The following is a 15,050-nucleotide window of genomic DNA, read 5'->3' on the forward strand; positions in this document are numbered from 1 at the left end:
ACTTTATCATCTGATTATTTGTTTCTGAGAAAGGGGAAAATAGATCATAAAGGGCTACTCGTCGCTCACAACTTGCAGTGCAAATTTGGTTGTTAGGTTCCTTGGCACGAGGTGGCGTACTGCGTAAGCGTAACCCCTCTGTATTTGTTTAATTTTTTATTCCATGTGGAAAAAAAATTTAAAATTCCCCAATCATGTCGCCGAGACTACTACGCTCAGTAGGCCCCAGTTCCCACACAATACAAAAATGAATCAAAAAATAAATCCCAAGTTGCCATTTTCAAACCGACAAAGATTAAGAAGAAACATGAACATCTTCTGACTGGCCCAATTCGAATTTGGTTGGCAGATTGTCTCATCAATCAATTGAAACATTCTGATAATTCCAGAGCAAATAGTGGTCCGTAAGTCGAGAAGTAAATTAGGTGGTAGTGACCAGTAAGTAGAGCAATTACATGGATTGGTTATCAATCCGATCCGGTTCAAAAGTTTTTCAAAAAAAAAAAAAACTGAGCCGAACTGATCTGATCCAATACAGATTGATCCGGGCCAATATTGAACCGATCTAAGTCAATACAGGCTGATACCGAATCTTAAAACCATGAAAGTGGCCGATCCTGGGCCAATCAGGGGTCTGATCCCAAAGGTACTGTTTTCTCCACTCCAACCTGATCCAAGGTCAATAATACAGGCCAATCCGGATTGCTATATTACTAAATACCCGATGCCCAACGGTAGCAGGTAGCTCTATGCTCCTCTCATGGCGTTTTCTGGTCCGCCTAAGATGTCAATATGTTTGATTTTGATTTTTTTTTTTTTTTTTTTAGTTTGATTGAAGATGCAATATATATATAAACTGAAATCAAATTGGAACCAATTAATAAATTTTATAATCACAAATTTAAATCAAATTGAATTGGTTCAGTTTATTGGTTTTTATTTGGTTTTTTGTATTTGATTTCATTTGGTTCGTATGCGGTCTAAATAATTGGTTTTAGGGAAAAGGTTGGGGAGGTTGCTGGGCTGCTCAGCCTCTCTATCTCTCTCCCCTCTATGAAGACTTGTTAATTTTTGTTTGGTTCACTTCTTTGGTTTGTATGAAACTTGGGTACTACTCATAGAAGAAATCAGCCAGTAAAGAGCAAACGATGAAAAAAATTCAATACTATGAGAGAGAAGTGAAGAGAGTCGATAACAAAAAACGGAAAAGAAAGAGACGAAGTGAAAAATGAAATCTTAGAACTGGTGTTTTAGCCATCTAGGTTTTAGTCTAGTTATACTTCATTCAATTCAATTCAAACTGATTGTTTATGCCTAAAATTGAAACTTAACAGAATGAAATTTTATCAAACCAAGGCAAACCGAGTTTTTTCGATGTGAATCAATTCAATTTCAACGGCCTATTTCGATTCCAATTTTAAATTAACAACCTTTGGTCCGCCCTATGTCATTAGAGGGTAGAAAAACAGCAAGTTTTGGGAACAACTGTAAAGATGATAAAGTTCATCTCAATCATCAATTTGGTTGACTATTAATAATTGCCCAATAAAGAAAAGAAGAAACTACCAAGTTTTCTTTAAGCTGTCTAACTTGGTGCACAAGCGTCCTATCACGATTTAGAAACGTTGTGCAGAATTGAAGATTCGATGAACCTGCATTCACACGCATTTACTATGGAGCACTCATGGGCAATAAACAAGTTGGATGAATACAGATTACAGACATTACTAGTTAATTAACCCACCATCATCATCTTCTTTCAGTAATCGTTTATTTTCTATGCAAAAAGGCATCTAATGCATGACTGTTCTGCTTTACTGGACAGGCTCAAATACCAAATTTCATCAAAATATGAAGAAATCAGATTCTCCCCTGTTTCTTGTCTTCGTACTCATAGTATCTCTACTAGTAGAAACAACATTAGCAGATCCAAGATCCCACACAATTGAGCTCATGTGCGAAACTAAGTTAGAGCACAACACAACCATCTATGTCCCCAACTTCATTGGCACCATGGATATCCTTGGCAACAAGATTCGAACTTCTGATTTTGGAGTAGCAATTGTGGGCTCAGGGCCTGACGGTAACTATGGCCTTGCTCAATGCTACGGAGATCTCTCCCAGCTTGACTGTGTTCTTTGCTATGCTGAGGCACGAACTGTCCTTCCCAAATGCTTCCCTAACAATGGGGGCCGCATCTACCTGGATGGTTGCTTCTTGCGTGCTGAGAATTATAGCTTCTTCCAGGAGATTACAGGTGCTGGAGACAAGGCTGTATGTGGAAACGCAACGAAGGGACCTGGGTTCTTGCAGTCTGCTAGAAAGGCTGTGCTGGATGCAGTTGCAGCTGCACCGCATCAGGGAGGATACTCCAGGTCTACGGTGCGTGTGTCAGGTACAAGTAATGAGTCAGCTTATGTTCTGGCAAATTGCTGGAGAACATTGGATCCCACCTCTTGCAGAGCATGTTTGGAGAATGCATCAGCCTCGATAATAGGGTGCTTGCCATGGTCAGAAGGGCGGGCACTATGCAGGGTGCTTCATGAGGTATTCAGACACAAACTTCCTGAACGCAGAACAGAGCAGTGGAAATTCAGCAGGTATGCAACTAGGCAATTACATCTCCCATTCGTATATAGGTGATTCCGATGATCCCATAACTCAAAGTTACATTCACCAAGATACAATCTCATTAAACATCAAGTGCCACAACAAAGGAGATTTAAATAAGAATCATGGCATTGTACAGCGTTGCATCAACTAATACAAAGTTTACTGCATTGTTCAATTTTACCTGACTAGATGCTACATTGATGGTCTTTGCAGGGAGAATAGCAGTGATGGTGGTTGCCATCTTGAGTTCTGTGGCTATTTTACTAATGGGGGTGGCTATAGGAATATACATTTGGAAGCGCAGAATAATACAGAAGAAAAGAAGAGGTACAATACCTTCGAAATTTACACCTTTTTTATTTGGCTATTCAAATTATAATCATCAATATGTGATAATCATTTAAAAATATCATAAGACCAGGCTAATCCTATGCATTCAAGAATGGTTTACCTTTTTGGATTTATCACAGTCCACATTATATGATTTTCAATAGAAGCCTTAAAAACTTGACCTTGCTTTTCAAGTGCAGAAAACTTCTTGAATCCTCGCAGCTTGCGGACAATTTTAACAAGACAATACAGTTTTAGATATTAATAATAATATTTTGTTCTGCCTTATTATCTGCTTTTCCAGGTGCAAATGACATGGTAAAATTGGTGAAGACGCTTCACGACAGTAGCTTGAATTTCAAGTACTCTACACTTGAAAGGGCTACCGGAGCTTTTGATGATGACAACAAGCTTGGTCAAGGAGGATTTGGAACAGTTTACAAGGTAGCTTTTCCATATGAGAGGAAATCAAATGACTCTGTCGTATTCCTATATCTGTTTCTTGGGCATCCAACAAAGATCCAATTGTTAAGCATCATTCAAACATCTGAGACTTCAGGAAACTTTTATTGGTATGTCCTCTAATTGACTTCTAAATTGATTTACTCACCTCCACTTCTAGGGAGTTCTGCCTGATGGAAGGGAGATCGCTGTGAAGAGGCTTTTCTTTAATAACAGACACAGAGCTGCAGATTTCTACAATGAAGTTAACATGATAAGTACCCTGGAACACAAGAATTTGGTCAGGTTGTTGGGTTGCAGCTGTTCAGGACCAGAAAGCCTTCTCGTCTATGAATTTCTCCCAAATAAGAGCCTTGACCGCTTCCTATTCGGTACGTCTAATTTTCACTCGGTATCCTTTCTTTCTATTCTTCTTTCCCACTGTCAAAGATCAACAAATAATTTGGTTTCACTCAGTTGGCTGGGTCCTAAGTATGATACGTGCACTTCAAGTTTACAGTAGAAAGGATCAGCATTTTGGGCTGCATAAGCTTACCCAAAATGACTAACTGCTAAGATATCAAAACCACAGGTCTCAGAAGTTTTGCAATTGGCCGATTTTAATATATGGGACTCAAAGCAAATATGTATTGTTTATGGTTTTCAACATATTTGCAACGATTGACAGCTTTTCTCTTGTTTCACAACAAGATAGATCCAAGTAGAGGTAACGTACTGGCCTGGGAGAAAAGATTCGAAATAATCAAAGGGGCAGCACAAGGTTTGGTCTACCTTCATGAGAACCCCAATATTAGAGTCATTCACAGAGATATAAAAGCCAGCAACATCCTATTAGATTCAAAGCTCCAAGCTAAAATTGCTGATTTTGGGTTAGCAAGGTCTTTCCAAGAAGATAAAAGCCACATCAGTACTGCCATTGCAGGAACACTGTAAGTGTGCCTTCATTCGTTGTTTTCTGCAAACGCCCAATGCAATTAAGTCCTTGGGGATTACGATCAAGTTCCCACACCTAAGTTCATGGATATATGCATTCACATATAACACCAATATTGTTTTAACATGTATATGAAGATTTACATGTATGAATGTATATACATACAGGATCTATGAAGAACTTGATTTATTTTTTTCTGAATCACAGGGGATATATGGCTCCTGAATACCTAGCTCATGGTCAGTTAACAGAAAAGGCAGATGTCTATAGCTTTGGGGTGCTGTTACTAGAGATCGTCACAGGACTGCAGAACAACAGAAACAAAACAGCTGAGTATTCTGACAGTCTTGTCGCTGCTGTAAGTTTCTATTTCACTTGATATTTTCCTTTGAAAAGCACTTTCATCCGCTACTCTTTGCATCTTCCGATAATCCAATAATCAAATTATACTTGATAACATCTTATTTCTTCTTTCCTTCAACTTGCACCATTTGGGTGGAATAGGCATGGAAACACTTCCAACTAGGGACAGCAGAGAAGCTTTTTGATCCAAATTTATTGTTGCATAATTACAATGATGACATTAAGAAGGAAATTGTGTGGGTAGTGCATGTGGCACTTTTATGCACACAAGAGGTGCCCTTGTTGAGACCATCAATGTCAAAGGCCCTACAAATGCTCTTGAAGATGGATGAACAACTCCCTGCACCCACAAATCCTCCTTTTATGGATGTGACGACAATGGCACTCACTGACTCATGTGGAGTCCAAGATCACCTTCTTAGTACTACTACCACACTTTCTGTTGCTACCGTCTCCCACAGCTCCTTTTATCCCAGGTGACCTCAGAAGGAAATTTCAAAAACAAACCATGCCAGCGCTTGCACAAATGCAAGAGCACAAGCAGTTTGGATATAAAACTTGGCCAGCTTCATTTAGAGGGGGTGTCAGAGAGGAAAAGGCAATGAGATCTGGATGAACTAAATGAAGCTTCTGTGTTGACAAGAGTAGCCAGGCTAATATGAGGAAAATCTTCGAACTGAAACGTATGCAGTGTAAGAATGTAATGTAACTTTTTTCACATGATTTCTTCTCAATTAATTCAGAGCAATTGAGTAGATAATCAATTATGGTAACATATAGATCAAGAAATGGAGTTGATAGATCCCCAAAAATCTCAACTTCTCTCTCTCTCTCTCTCTCTCTCTCTCTCTCTCTCTCTCTCTATATATATATATATATATATATATATATATATCTTGGATCCATGCAAAAGGGTTTGGCTACAATTTTTTTACAATGTCGGCTGCTGACTTGACGCACCAAACCTCCTCCTTTATTTGGGCTTGGGGCCGACAAGCTAAAGGAGGAGAAATAGAGATGAAGAAGTAGAATATGGTAGATGAAATGGAATGGTGTATCTGGAGTGTTGTGTAACTGATGTATTCTTTTAAAATTCAAAGGAAAATGTTATAGGACAAGTTTACAACAAGGGATGATGTATGGAGCTGAATATCGGGCAGTAACGAAACAACAATAAACAAATGTAGTGTAGCTGAAATGAAGATGTCGAGTTGGATGAGTAGTAAAACTAGAAAATATAAAATTAGGAATGAACAAATTAGAGCTAATTTAAGAGTAGCTCTGATACATGATAAGTTGTGAGAAAGTTATTTGAGTTGGCATGGACATATGCTCCAGTACATTGTAAATAGGGGTGAATTGATTCAGATTGGAGGAGCTAAAAGAGTCTGGGGTAGGCACAAAATGATACTAGGCGAAATGGAAAAGAAAGACACGCATAGTTTTGGATTAGTATCAAATATGTGGCTTTGCCTTCCCCCCCAAAAAAAGTTTATGTGGCTTTTGAATTGGAGATCAGGATTCATGTAGCCAACCCCATTTTGTTGGGGTAAGGTTGAGTTGAGTTTGAGTTTGATATCCGTTCATACGTAAAGAGTTTTTAGAGGTTGTAAATACAGAATTAAGTGCATGAAAGTAACCAAAACTCCCACTAATGCTGAGCAGAATATGAATTATGATCTTATTTCATGTTTCTATGAAATGAATACTACATTAACAGGTTTGAAGTTCAAGGGAAACATTTCATATTAGGCTTTAAAAATTGCTAACCTACCAAACTGGACAGTAAATACAAATAGGGAAAACACTGAGAATTACCAAAGATGAATAGACATCCTTTTTCCTTCTTATCACATTGCAACCAAGCAAAATTCAATTTCCTTCACCCAATAAGGCTGTGGAGTTGCAGAGAGAGCAGCAAGTGAAACTACCAACTAACGCATGGCTACCAGGTTCCCCATGAGGCCTCCACCAATTTCATAATGCTTGGCATCAGAAAATCCTGCTTCTAATGCAAGTGTCTCCAACTCTCTCCCTGTATCAGAAAACATTTTTGTAATCACTAAATAATTACCAATCAGTAACAAAAAATTGCCCTGTGATGAAAGCTTTGATACTGTCCTGCTTCCTAATACAATCGTTGATCGGCCCTGTTCTCTTTAAGGCTTCTTTTGTTTTGACATAAAACAACGGAAGTAAAAAAAAAGGGGGGGAAAAGAATGCAAAATTCCTAGTTACAGAGGTTGTTTCACCAGGAGTAAAAGACGGGACCATAGTTGTCATGGCATCGCCATGGCGTCCTGGCGCTGGGAGAGGTGGCATATCGAGCTACGCCATGGTGATGTAAATATATCGTTCGATATGGCTTCCATGGCGACGCCATGACGCCATACCACGATATGTTGGCATATCGGTCGATATTTGTACATATAAAAGTTAGATTTAAATTATTTTTTTTTAAACCATTTAATAGCTTAGATGCTTTGCTCCAAATCACACACACTGAAGAAAGACTATTGTTATCAAGCTTCAGTAAATAGGTTAGCCTATCATTTGATTTTTACTATTGCTTTCAATTATTTGACAGGTTAATCTATATTTTCAATTTTTCATACTTTCATATACACTAATGGATATTAGTTACACTTTCATGAATTAAACCATAGTGGCATAGTATATTAGTAGTAGTGTAGTACACTTTCATGTTGATTTTTTATGTTATAGGACATATATTATAGCATACTAAATGACATTAAAAATACAGAAAATAAAAAATTAAACATGGTCGACATGCTCGCCATGGCAATGCCATGGCAGGCGACATGTCGATATATCGACGTGACACCCTTCCACCGACTTGGATCGCCGTGACGCCGTGACAACTATGGACGGGACATAAATTTCCAGCAGGTCACACTATTGTTGTGCCTAAATGTCGTAAAATAAAATAGAAGTAAAATATTTCCCCTACTTTATTTTATTGAGAAGATTTGTGTAGCAGAGATGAGGATGTTCAGATGGATGTGTAGAAGAACTAGGAAAGATAAAGTAAGGAATGATCGTATTAGAGTTGACTTGGGATTTGCCCCCATCAATGACGAGCTTCGAGAGAGTCGTTTAAGGTGGTATGGTCATGTCCAACAGAGGCCTAAGGATAACCCAGTAAGGAGGAGTGATATGATCCCGACTGAAGGAGTTAAAAGAAGTAGGAGCAGGCCTAAAATGACCATAGGAGAAGCTGCGAGGAAGAACATGCATAGCCTAGGTCTTGTACCAAGTATGACCTCGGATAGAGCTTATTGGAGGGCAAGGATCCATGTAGCAAATCCCATTTAGCTGAGATTCTCCTGACTTTCGGGGCTGTGCCTTTTCCTCTTGCTTTCATCTTCCATCTTTCATTTTTCCTTTATTTCCCATTTTTCAATTGCCATTTTTTATTTGCATCCCTCATCTCTTCATTATTTTTTCCTACCTTGTTTTGTTTGGATCCATGTACCCAACCCCATTAGTTGGGATAGCTGCGATTCTCCTGACTTGCTGGGCTGTGCCTTTTCCTCTTGCTTTCATCTTTCGTTTTTCGTTTATTTCCCATTTTTCACTTGCCATTTTTCATTTTCCTTCTCTTACCTCTTTCCCTATCTCTTCATTATTTTTACCTACCTTGTTTTGTTTGGATCCATGTACCCAACCCCATTAAGTTGGGATAAGGCTGAGTTTGTTGTTGTTGTTGTTGCATAACACAGTCAGGAAGAGAACTTCAATTATTTTGCAACCAAATCTCTGATCAGCAGCAAAGCACGGTCGAAGGACCTATATAAGATGAACTTCAAAGCCCTAAAAGATTAGGGTAATGCGATGGATAGATTGAAAGTAATCAACCAATCAAATATTGCCAGAAACCATAGTACAACAGGGTACCACCAGCCTTGAATAATATTCAGTAACAATGGAAGGTTGAGGGAATCTTCATAGCAATAAGAAACCCTGGTTTTTCATTATTTTATCAACTAGGATTTTAGACAAAGCACTCATACAGCATTGGTTTCTGTGGACCATAAAAAGAGAAGTCCAAGGAAGACTCTGAAGGTGAAAAGAGTCTGAGAATCACTAGATCTTAATGCTCTGATACCATGTGACAATACCAAAACACCAAAACCAGTAACAATGGAGAGAAAAGGAGAGAAGAAGAAGAAGTCGAGAGATAACGGTTGAGTTGTGTGCAGAATACTCAACCATGGGTCGTAACCTTTTATTTATATTCAATGAGAGCAAAAGTACAAACTGACTTAAGAAGAAATTACAGCAATACCCTAAATACCCCTCACTCTAACTAACACTAAAATTAAGAATAAAAAACATAACCACAGGAGAAACCGAGACTAACAAGTGACTAACACTTAACACTGCCGTTTCTTTCAGATTCAGATCAGAATCGGTGGCGATCGATTCCGGTGCTGTTCCAATCTCTCAAACCCTGCTTTCCTATTAAATGTGTCAGATCCTTCTTGTCCTTGTCTGTGCTATAAAAGACCATACAGTTCAGAAGTTAGGTAGGTTTGGGCAAGCTCCTCAACCTCCGAATCATTCAAATTTTCATTGAACCATAAGAATTCATACCACCTGACATCCACTTCATATAATCCGCTACTAATGCTTCTTTGTTAGAAGCCACATCCAAAAAGGAGGATGATGAGTTCCCTCACCATATCTATCTATATATACATACATAAAAGTTTCGACCAAGATTTAGCTCTTGCCATTTTTTCTGTTCACTTTATGTCCATCAAAACAAAAGCACATTTTCCAGTAAGCAGAGATACAAATGGATACAGAGATTATACATCATTGAAAGACAACATACCTGTTAAGAATTCCCTAATTGAACTTTTCAAGTATGTATACTCTTCAGCTAGTCCATAACTGCTTGCAACCGGAATGACAACGTTATCAATCATCCATTCCTTGCAAAAATGAACAGGATCAAAATCAAATAAACTGTTTGCATCTATGCTGGTATTCTGCATTAGGACTTTATACTTACAAGTTACAAGTCACAAGATGATCCCTATATTGTTTGAATGAAATCAAATATTCTAAAGGGCCATTTAAATACACAAACCACTTCTTCTAAGTGGCAACTCTACATGCAATACCACAAAGCATTTAAATGCATGACAGCATCATCCTAAAGTCACTTCAAATGATAAAGAAATAGAGCTTAGTTCATTTCTTCAAGTTCCATAGTGCCCCAATTCTAAATAAGCTTCTCAGAATCCTTAGTTATGCCCTTTTCAAATGCAAATTGCGTGGTCCTTGACGATATGGTGACTTCAAATTACATGAAACACAAAATAGGATAACTCATCCTCCAACATTGATAATAAATGAATAATCACATTAAATTAGATTTCAAATTTGGGTAGATACTATACAGACAGACATAATAAATGGGTGAATAATATATGATGGACAGAGAATTTTATAAAGTCTTCTAGATGAACACACAGCTCACTATACTCATGTTCATGTATTCTTATTATTTCTTTCTTCATACTTCATGCCACTATCAACTAAAAGATGGATACCAGTACATCCTTCAACATTCTCACACAGAAGCATAAATCACAATATTTAAGGTTTGCAGTGGTCACAACTCAAAATGTTTCCAACACTTACCATGCAGAGAATTTCATTGATACCTGATTTGCACTATAGAAGATGCACCAAAAGCGGATCACATGGCAATGTAAACACACAGAAGTAACAGATTTCTTATTCAAACTGATACCAAATACAAAACCGCAGTGCTTCTTTCCAAAAAACAAACGCAATTAAAATGAAATCAATTTAAGCAAGAAAATATTGAGTCATTGACTATTTACAGCTGATCAAATAATGAAATAAACACCTGGACATGGTATTTATACATTTGGGAGACCCTATACATTCTCTTCAAAGGTGCTGAATTTGGTATTAGAAAAAAATTATTCATCAGCTGATCAAAATAAATACCAGCACTGTGGAAGTAAATAGTTGTGAGCTCTTGTTGAAATCCAGAATTGAAACTCTGGCACCTGGAAAAAACAGCAATAATGAGATGCGTGTGTGTGCATTGTGTGTTTGTGAGAGAGAGAGAATAAAATGACCTGGTTTTAGGACTCGCAACATCCCCTTCATAGCTTTATTTCTATCTACCAGATTGCGTAGCCCATAGCCAACAGTTATTGCGTCGAAGTGACAGTCTGGAAATGGTAAATCAAGTGCATCGCCTTCTATCCACCTGCAAGTATATAATACATAAGTTGGAAGTTCATATGGGATAGAGGGAAGAAAAGGTGTATCACAGTCACCAAAATCCAGAAATGCAAACTGTTGTGTCTGGAATTCTTGGACCCATTTCGAAGAATGACCCGCTCCGACATTTTTTGTGGTGACCCGAATGGAACTTTTTCTGAGATCTGTGATGGTAGCGGAGGGCTTGGCCCAATAGGAGGAGTATTTATGTTCTTTACCCGCTTTGTTGTAAAACAGTGAGAATTCCGGGGTTTTCGATTTAGGGTTTCTAGGAGAGAACTGCACCGCCGTTTTGGGTGTTCTTGAGGGATCTCCATTGTAACTTTCTCTGATTTATATAGTGAAACAGCTTCGCCTTCGCCCGTGGATGTAGCACACCATTGTGTGAACCATGTTAAATCTCTGTGTCATCTTGCTCTGCTTTTGTTTCTTTTCGTATTTTGGTTGGTGTTTGCTCTAACACAAACTTAAGCTTTGCCATTTCAAGGGGGAATTATAAATGGTTGACAAACAGATTATTTTTCCTTTTCTTTTCCTTTTTTTTGTTTTTTTTTTTGGGGGGGGGGGGGTTGGGGTGGGGTGGGATCCGGCTCCTCTCCAGGGAGTATCCAAGGGTTGGGCTGTGCCGCACACATCTTGGCGCATGCCTAGGGATGTGTGCAGCACAGTCCAACAACTGGATGCTCCCTGAGCGTGCTGGGCTCCCTGGAGAGGACCTCAATCCGGTGGGGTGGGGGGAGGGGTAAGAGTGTTAACTAACAATTTGTCCAAGCAACTCTAATGTATAAGATAGCATGCATGTGTGGACACCCAACGTCAAGATCTTTACTTTCATATAGACTTGCAGACTTTAAATCTCTAAAAAATAGAAAGAAAAAAAAAAAAAGAAGAAAATTGCTTGATATGTGAGTGTGGAGGAAAGTCTTTATTTTAAAGTTCTGTTTGCATGAAAAACCTTTTGCTGGATACAGACATACAGTTGTCAGGACTTACATTTTTGCATGTTGTAAACAGAAGCAAGCTTATCAATAAACATGATAAGGAAACCAACAGCGTATGCTGAAGCATTGAGATTGATGGTCAATAATGATCCATGATTAAGGATCCAAGACGAATGAAACTAGATCACCATCCGATTGTGACTTATAAGATCATAATTGGATCAGTTTATGAAATGGTTCATATGATCAAGTCATCAACATAAAAAGGGGGTGGATGATCATATGATTTGAAGGGGGTCAAGGCCATCATTTTAGGAATTGTCAGAATCTTCAACTGAGATCAAAGGTTGTGACAAAGGATAAAATATGTTTAGAACTTTAATTAAACAAGTGAGCTTTGGCACCCAAAAAAAGAAACAACTTTCAAATGAAATGTGGGAGCTGACAGTAAGGATTATATGAGACGGATAAGATCACTTTTCTTTGACAGCAAAAAGGAGGCAGCATGGAAGGAAAACCAGGGGGGGGGGGGGTTAGAAAATATTAGGGCCAAAGATTAAGAGACCAGCCAAGAGACTATCATGATCACTTGGTTAACAAAGAGTTCCAGTGACACGGTTAGGACAAAACAGAGAAAATAGGGACTTTGCAATATGAGAAGATAAACAAAGAGGGAAGTGGAATATCACTCTAGAAAGCATCAGAACTGTCCATATACACAGCAGACTTCTCAGACAACAAAATAGCAACACAACACAATAGGATCCAATTCAATATACTCACTACCACTTTTATTTTGAACCAGGCTTCTTTTAGAATTCTATTTCAATATCTTTTTAATTCAATTAATCAATCACACACAGATCAGCATTTTCTTTTTATTTAATCGATAACCTGATCACAACACCAGTCTCATACTGTTCACAGTCTTGTCATTTTGCAATTAAAGTCCTCCATACAAAGAGGGTAAAAATAACTCATTTGGAAGTATGATCCTCCCTTCTTAGTTCCTAGGTCTGTATTTTGGTGTCCAGATATGCATGCAATCAAGGTTTCTTAACCTTTTGTTTCTCGGCTGTAAACGGCAACCAGGGTTAGAGGAAGTGTTTGATTGTGAGCCATGAGGGCAAAACATGAAATGATATGAAGAGATTGTTAAAAGTACTAACAACTGCTAGATTTACCAATGCTCACACAATGTTCTTGTAGAAAGGCTTCCAAAGCAAGCCTTGTCGAGATGCTGCAATGAATAATTGCTCCTTTGAGAAATCAAGACCAGTCACCTGTGAATTGTGAAAAGAAACACAAATGGTCATTAGATTCCCTTAAATCCAATCAAACATAGTAGTTAGGATTTAGGAGTAATTTCTTTCTTTGCATAAAGGAAATCATAGTGCTCCATGAGAGGAAACAAAAGGGATTACAGCTCACCGAAACAAATGGTTCACACTACAGCATGAAATACACTAAGGCTCCATCTGGTTGGATGAAAGTGTTGTAATGTGATGTTTAAAATAATTATGTAACTAAAATCAACTTACTAACAAAAATAAGAAAATTTCTTCTTCATTTTTCAGCCACATCACTTAGTTTTTAGTTTGAAAGTATGACAATGCAGAATATTACTTCACTTTTCAACTACCATCTAAAATGTAGCTTTTATTGTTATTCTACCAGTCCCTTAGAGCAATTACTTCAACCAAAACAACTGGTCTATTTCACTGAGAGCACAAAAATTCTAAGGGATAATTTGCAAATTTTTTAGCATAAACATACTGAAGACGAACAAATAAAAGTAAAACCAACCTTCCCTTGAGAGCCAACCTTCTGAGACAAGAGAAACGCTAAATCCCCACTTCCACAACACAAATCCAGCACGCAGTCTCCCTCCTTTGCTCTACACGGGAACAACAGAAAATTCAAACCTCAACAATGATTACTGAACAAGTAATACAAGAAGGAAGATTGGAGAGAGAGAGAGGTGGGCATTGAATAAAAGTGTTCACCCGCTCCAGGAGACGGCCATTCTTTTCCACACACGGTGCTGTCCCAAGCTCAACAAATCGTTCAACTGAGAAATGTTGCATAACGATAGTTTAGAAATACTATGCTATGCTCTACTCTACTCCACTCCACTAGAAAAAATCATTTCAGTTTAACGCTAAAATCCTTAACCCATGATTTACAGAGATGTACATTATCATAGACAGGAGCGATGCGATTAAAGAGTGCTTGGCGTTCGATAGCACATAGAACAGGCCGATAACCGGCGGGAAGTTTGGTTCTTGGCCGGAGACAGAGAAGACAGGAAGACGTGGGTTTGAGGGAAGCAGTAGCTGCTACGGCCATCATCGTCACTCGTCACCCTCAAGGCTTATGAGCTTATCCATAATCCACAGAGTCCCTCCACAACCTTTGTGAATCCGAATGTGACTAAAAAGGCGAGAAATTTCCAACCTGAACCCATATCTAGGCCCAATGGGTAGAAGCATAAGCCCCATTCGGGTTCAAGGCATGATCGAGTTAACAGTGCCAAACGGTTTTTTTTTTTTTTTTTTTTTTTGGGTTTTTTATTATTACCACCCAAAAACTTTGATATCTACTATTACCCTCCCAAAAACTTTCAAACAACTGTTACCCTCCCTTCTTGCATACTAATAACAAAATGACCCCCACCGTTACAGACCCGTAACGGAAGGAGTTAGTAGTGATATTGTGCTGTTGTCACGAATTATATATGACCAAAATACCCTTATGTCTAAACGAAATAAAACAAATCTTCAAATGGGACCTTCCTCTTCAGTTCCTCTTGATTTCCTCTTCACTTCATCTGTTGCAGCCAATCGGATTGGTATTTTTTTTTTTTTTTCAATATTAAACCTTTCAAAGGATAGGTTGCAGCGAAAGAAGAAGAAGAGCGATGGGCAATGAAAGGAGCAAGTTGCAGGGAAAGAAGAAGTGAGGAGGGAGTGAGTGAGGGACAGGGGCGGTGGGTTGGGAGGATTTGAGTTGTAGGGCAAGGAGGAGAAGAAATAAAATATGGATTTGTATTTCGAATAAAAAACAAAACCAGGGAGAGAGAAGTTAGAGATAGGAAGAATAGTAAGGGTTCT

The 15,050-nt window shown here is 38.4% G+C and overlaps 2 protein-coding genes across 7 annotated transcripts; one reads left to right on the plus strand and one right to left on the minus strand.

Moving 5' to 3' along the window:
• Positions 1-1,816: 1,816 nt before the first annotated feature.
• LOC122655969 (cysteine-rich receptor-like protein kinase 2) lies at positions 1,817-5,457 on the plus strand. The gene is given in 8 exon segments (XM_043850369.1): positions 1,817-2,528; positions 2,530-2,600; positions 2,827-2,940; positions 3,248-3,387; positions 3,566-3,776; positions 4,100-4,334; positions 4,547-4,697; positions 4,844-5,457. Coding segments are annotated over 8 exon segments (1,938 nt in total). The 5' UTR covers positions 1,817-1,851; the 3' UTR covers positions 5,183-5,457.
• Positions 5,458-6,360: 903 nt separating this feature from the next.
• Positions 6,361-14,302, minus strand: LOC122655970 (2-phytyl-1,4-beta-naphthoquinone methyltransferase, chloroplastic-like). Of its 6 annotated transcripts, none has more exons than XM_043850373.1 (8): positions 14,134-14,302; positions 13,944-14,008; positions 13,744-13,834; positions 13,132-13,220; positions 10,873-10,982; positions 10,715-10,776; positions 9,564-9,663; positions 6,361-6,737 (listed from the first exon to the last, which is right to left on the minus strand). In XM_043850373.1, exons 1-8 carry the CDS (start codon positions 14,287-14,289, stop codon positions 6,637-6,639), a joined length of 774 nt encoding a protein of 257 aa, XP_043706308.1. In that variant the 5' UTR covers positions 14,290-14,302; the 3' UTR covers positions 6,361-6,636. The 6 variants fall into 6 exon arrangements, 5 of the variants coding, with proteins under 5 accessions (XP_043706308.1, XP_043706307.1, XP_043706306.1 ...); XM_043850372.1 differs by having other exon boundaries at positions 10,849-10,982; XM_043850371.1 differs by having other exon boundaries at positions 10,715-10,982; positions 13,762-13,834.
• Between the last annotated feature and the right edge of the window lie 748 nt (positions 14,303-15,050).

Source organism: Telopea speciosissima, chromosome 3 (assembly GCF_018873765.1).
Source record: "Telopea speciosissima isolate NSW1024214 ecotype Mountain lineage chromosome 3, Tspe_v1, whole genome shotgun sequence".
In the NCBI taxonomy this organism is placed as follows: domain Eukaryota; kingdom Viridiplantae; phylum Streptophyta; class Magnoliopsida; order Proteales; family Proteaceae; genus Telopea; species Telopea speciosissima.

Coding starts and splice junctions, on each gene's coding strand:
- LOC122655970 (XM_043850370.1), bottom strand. CDS start 14,289: ATGATGGCCGTAGCAGCTACTGCTTCCCTCAAACCCACGTCTTCCTGT. Junction 13,221..13,743: donor AGGTTGGCTCTCAAGGGAAG/GTTGGTTTTACT, acceptor CACAATTCACAG/GTGACTGGTCTTGATTTCTC. Junction 6,738..9,563: donor AATTAGGGAATTCTTAACAG/GTATGTTGTCTT, acceptor TTTCTGATACAG/GGAGAGAGTTGGAGACACTT.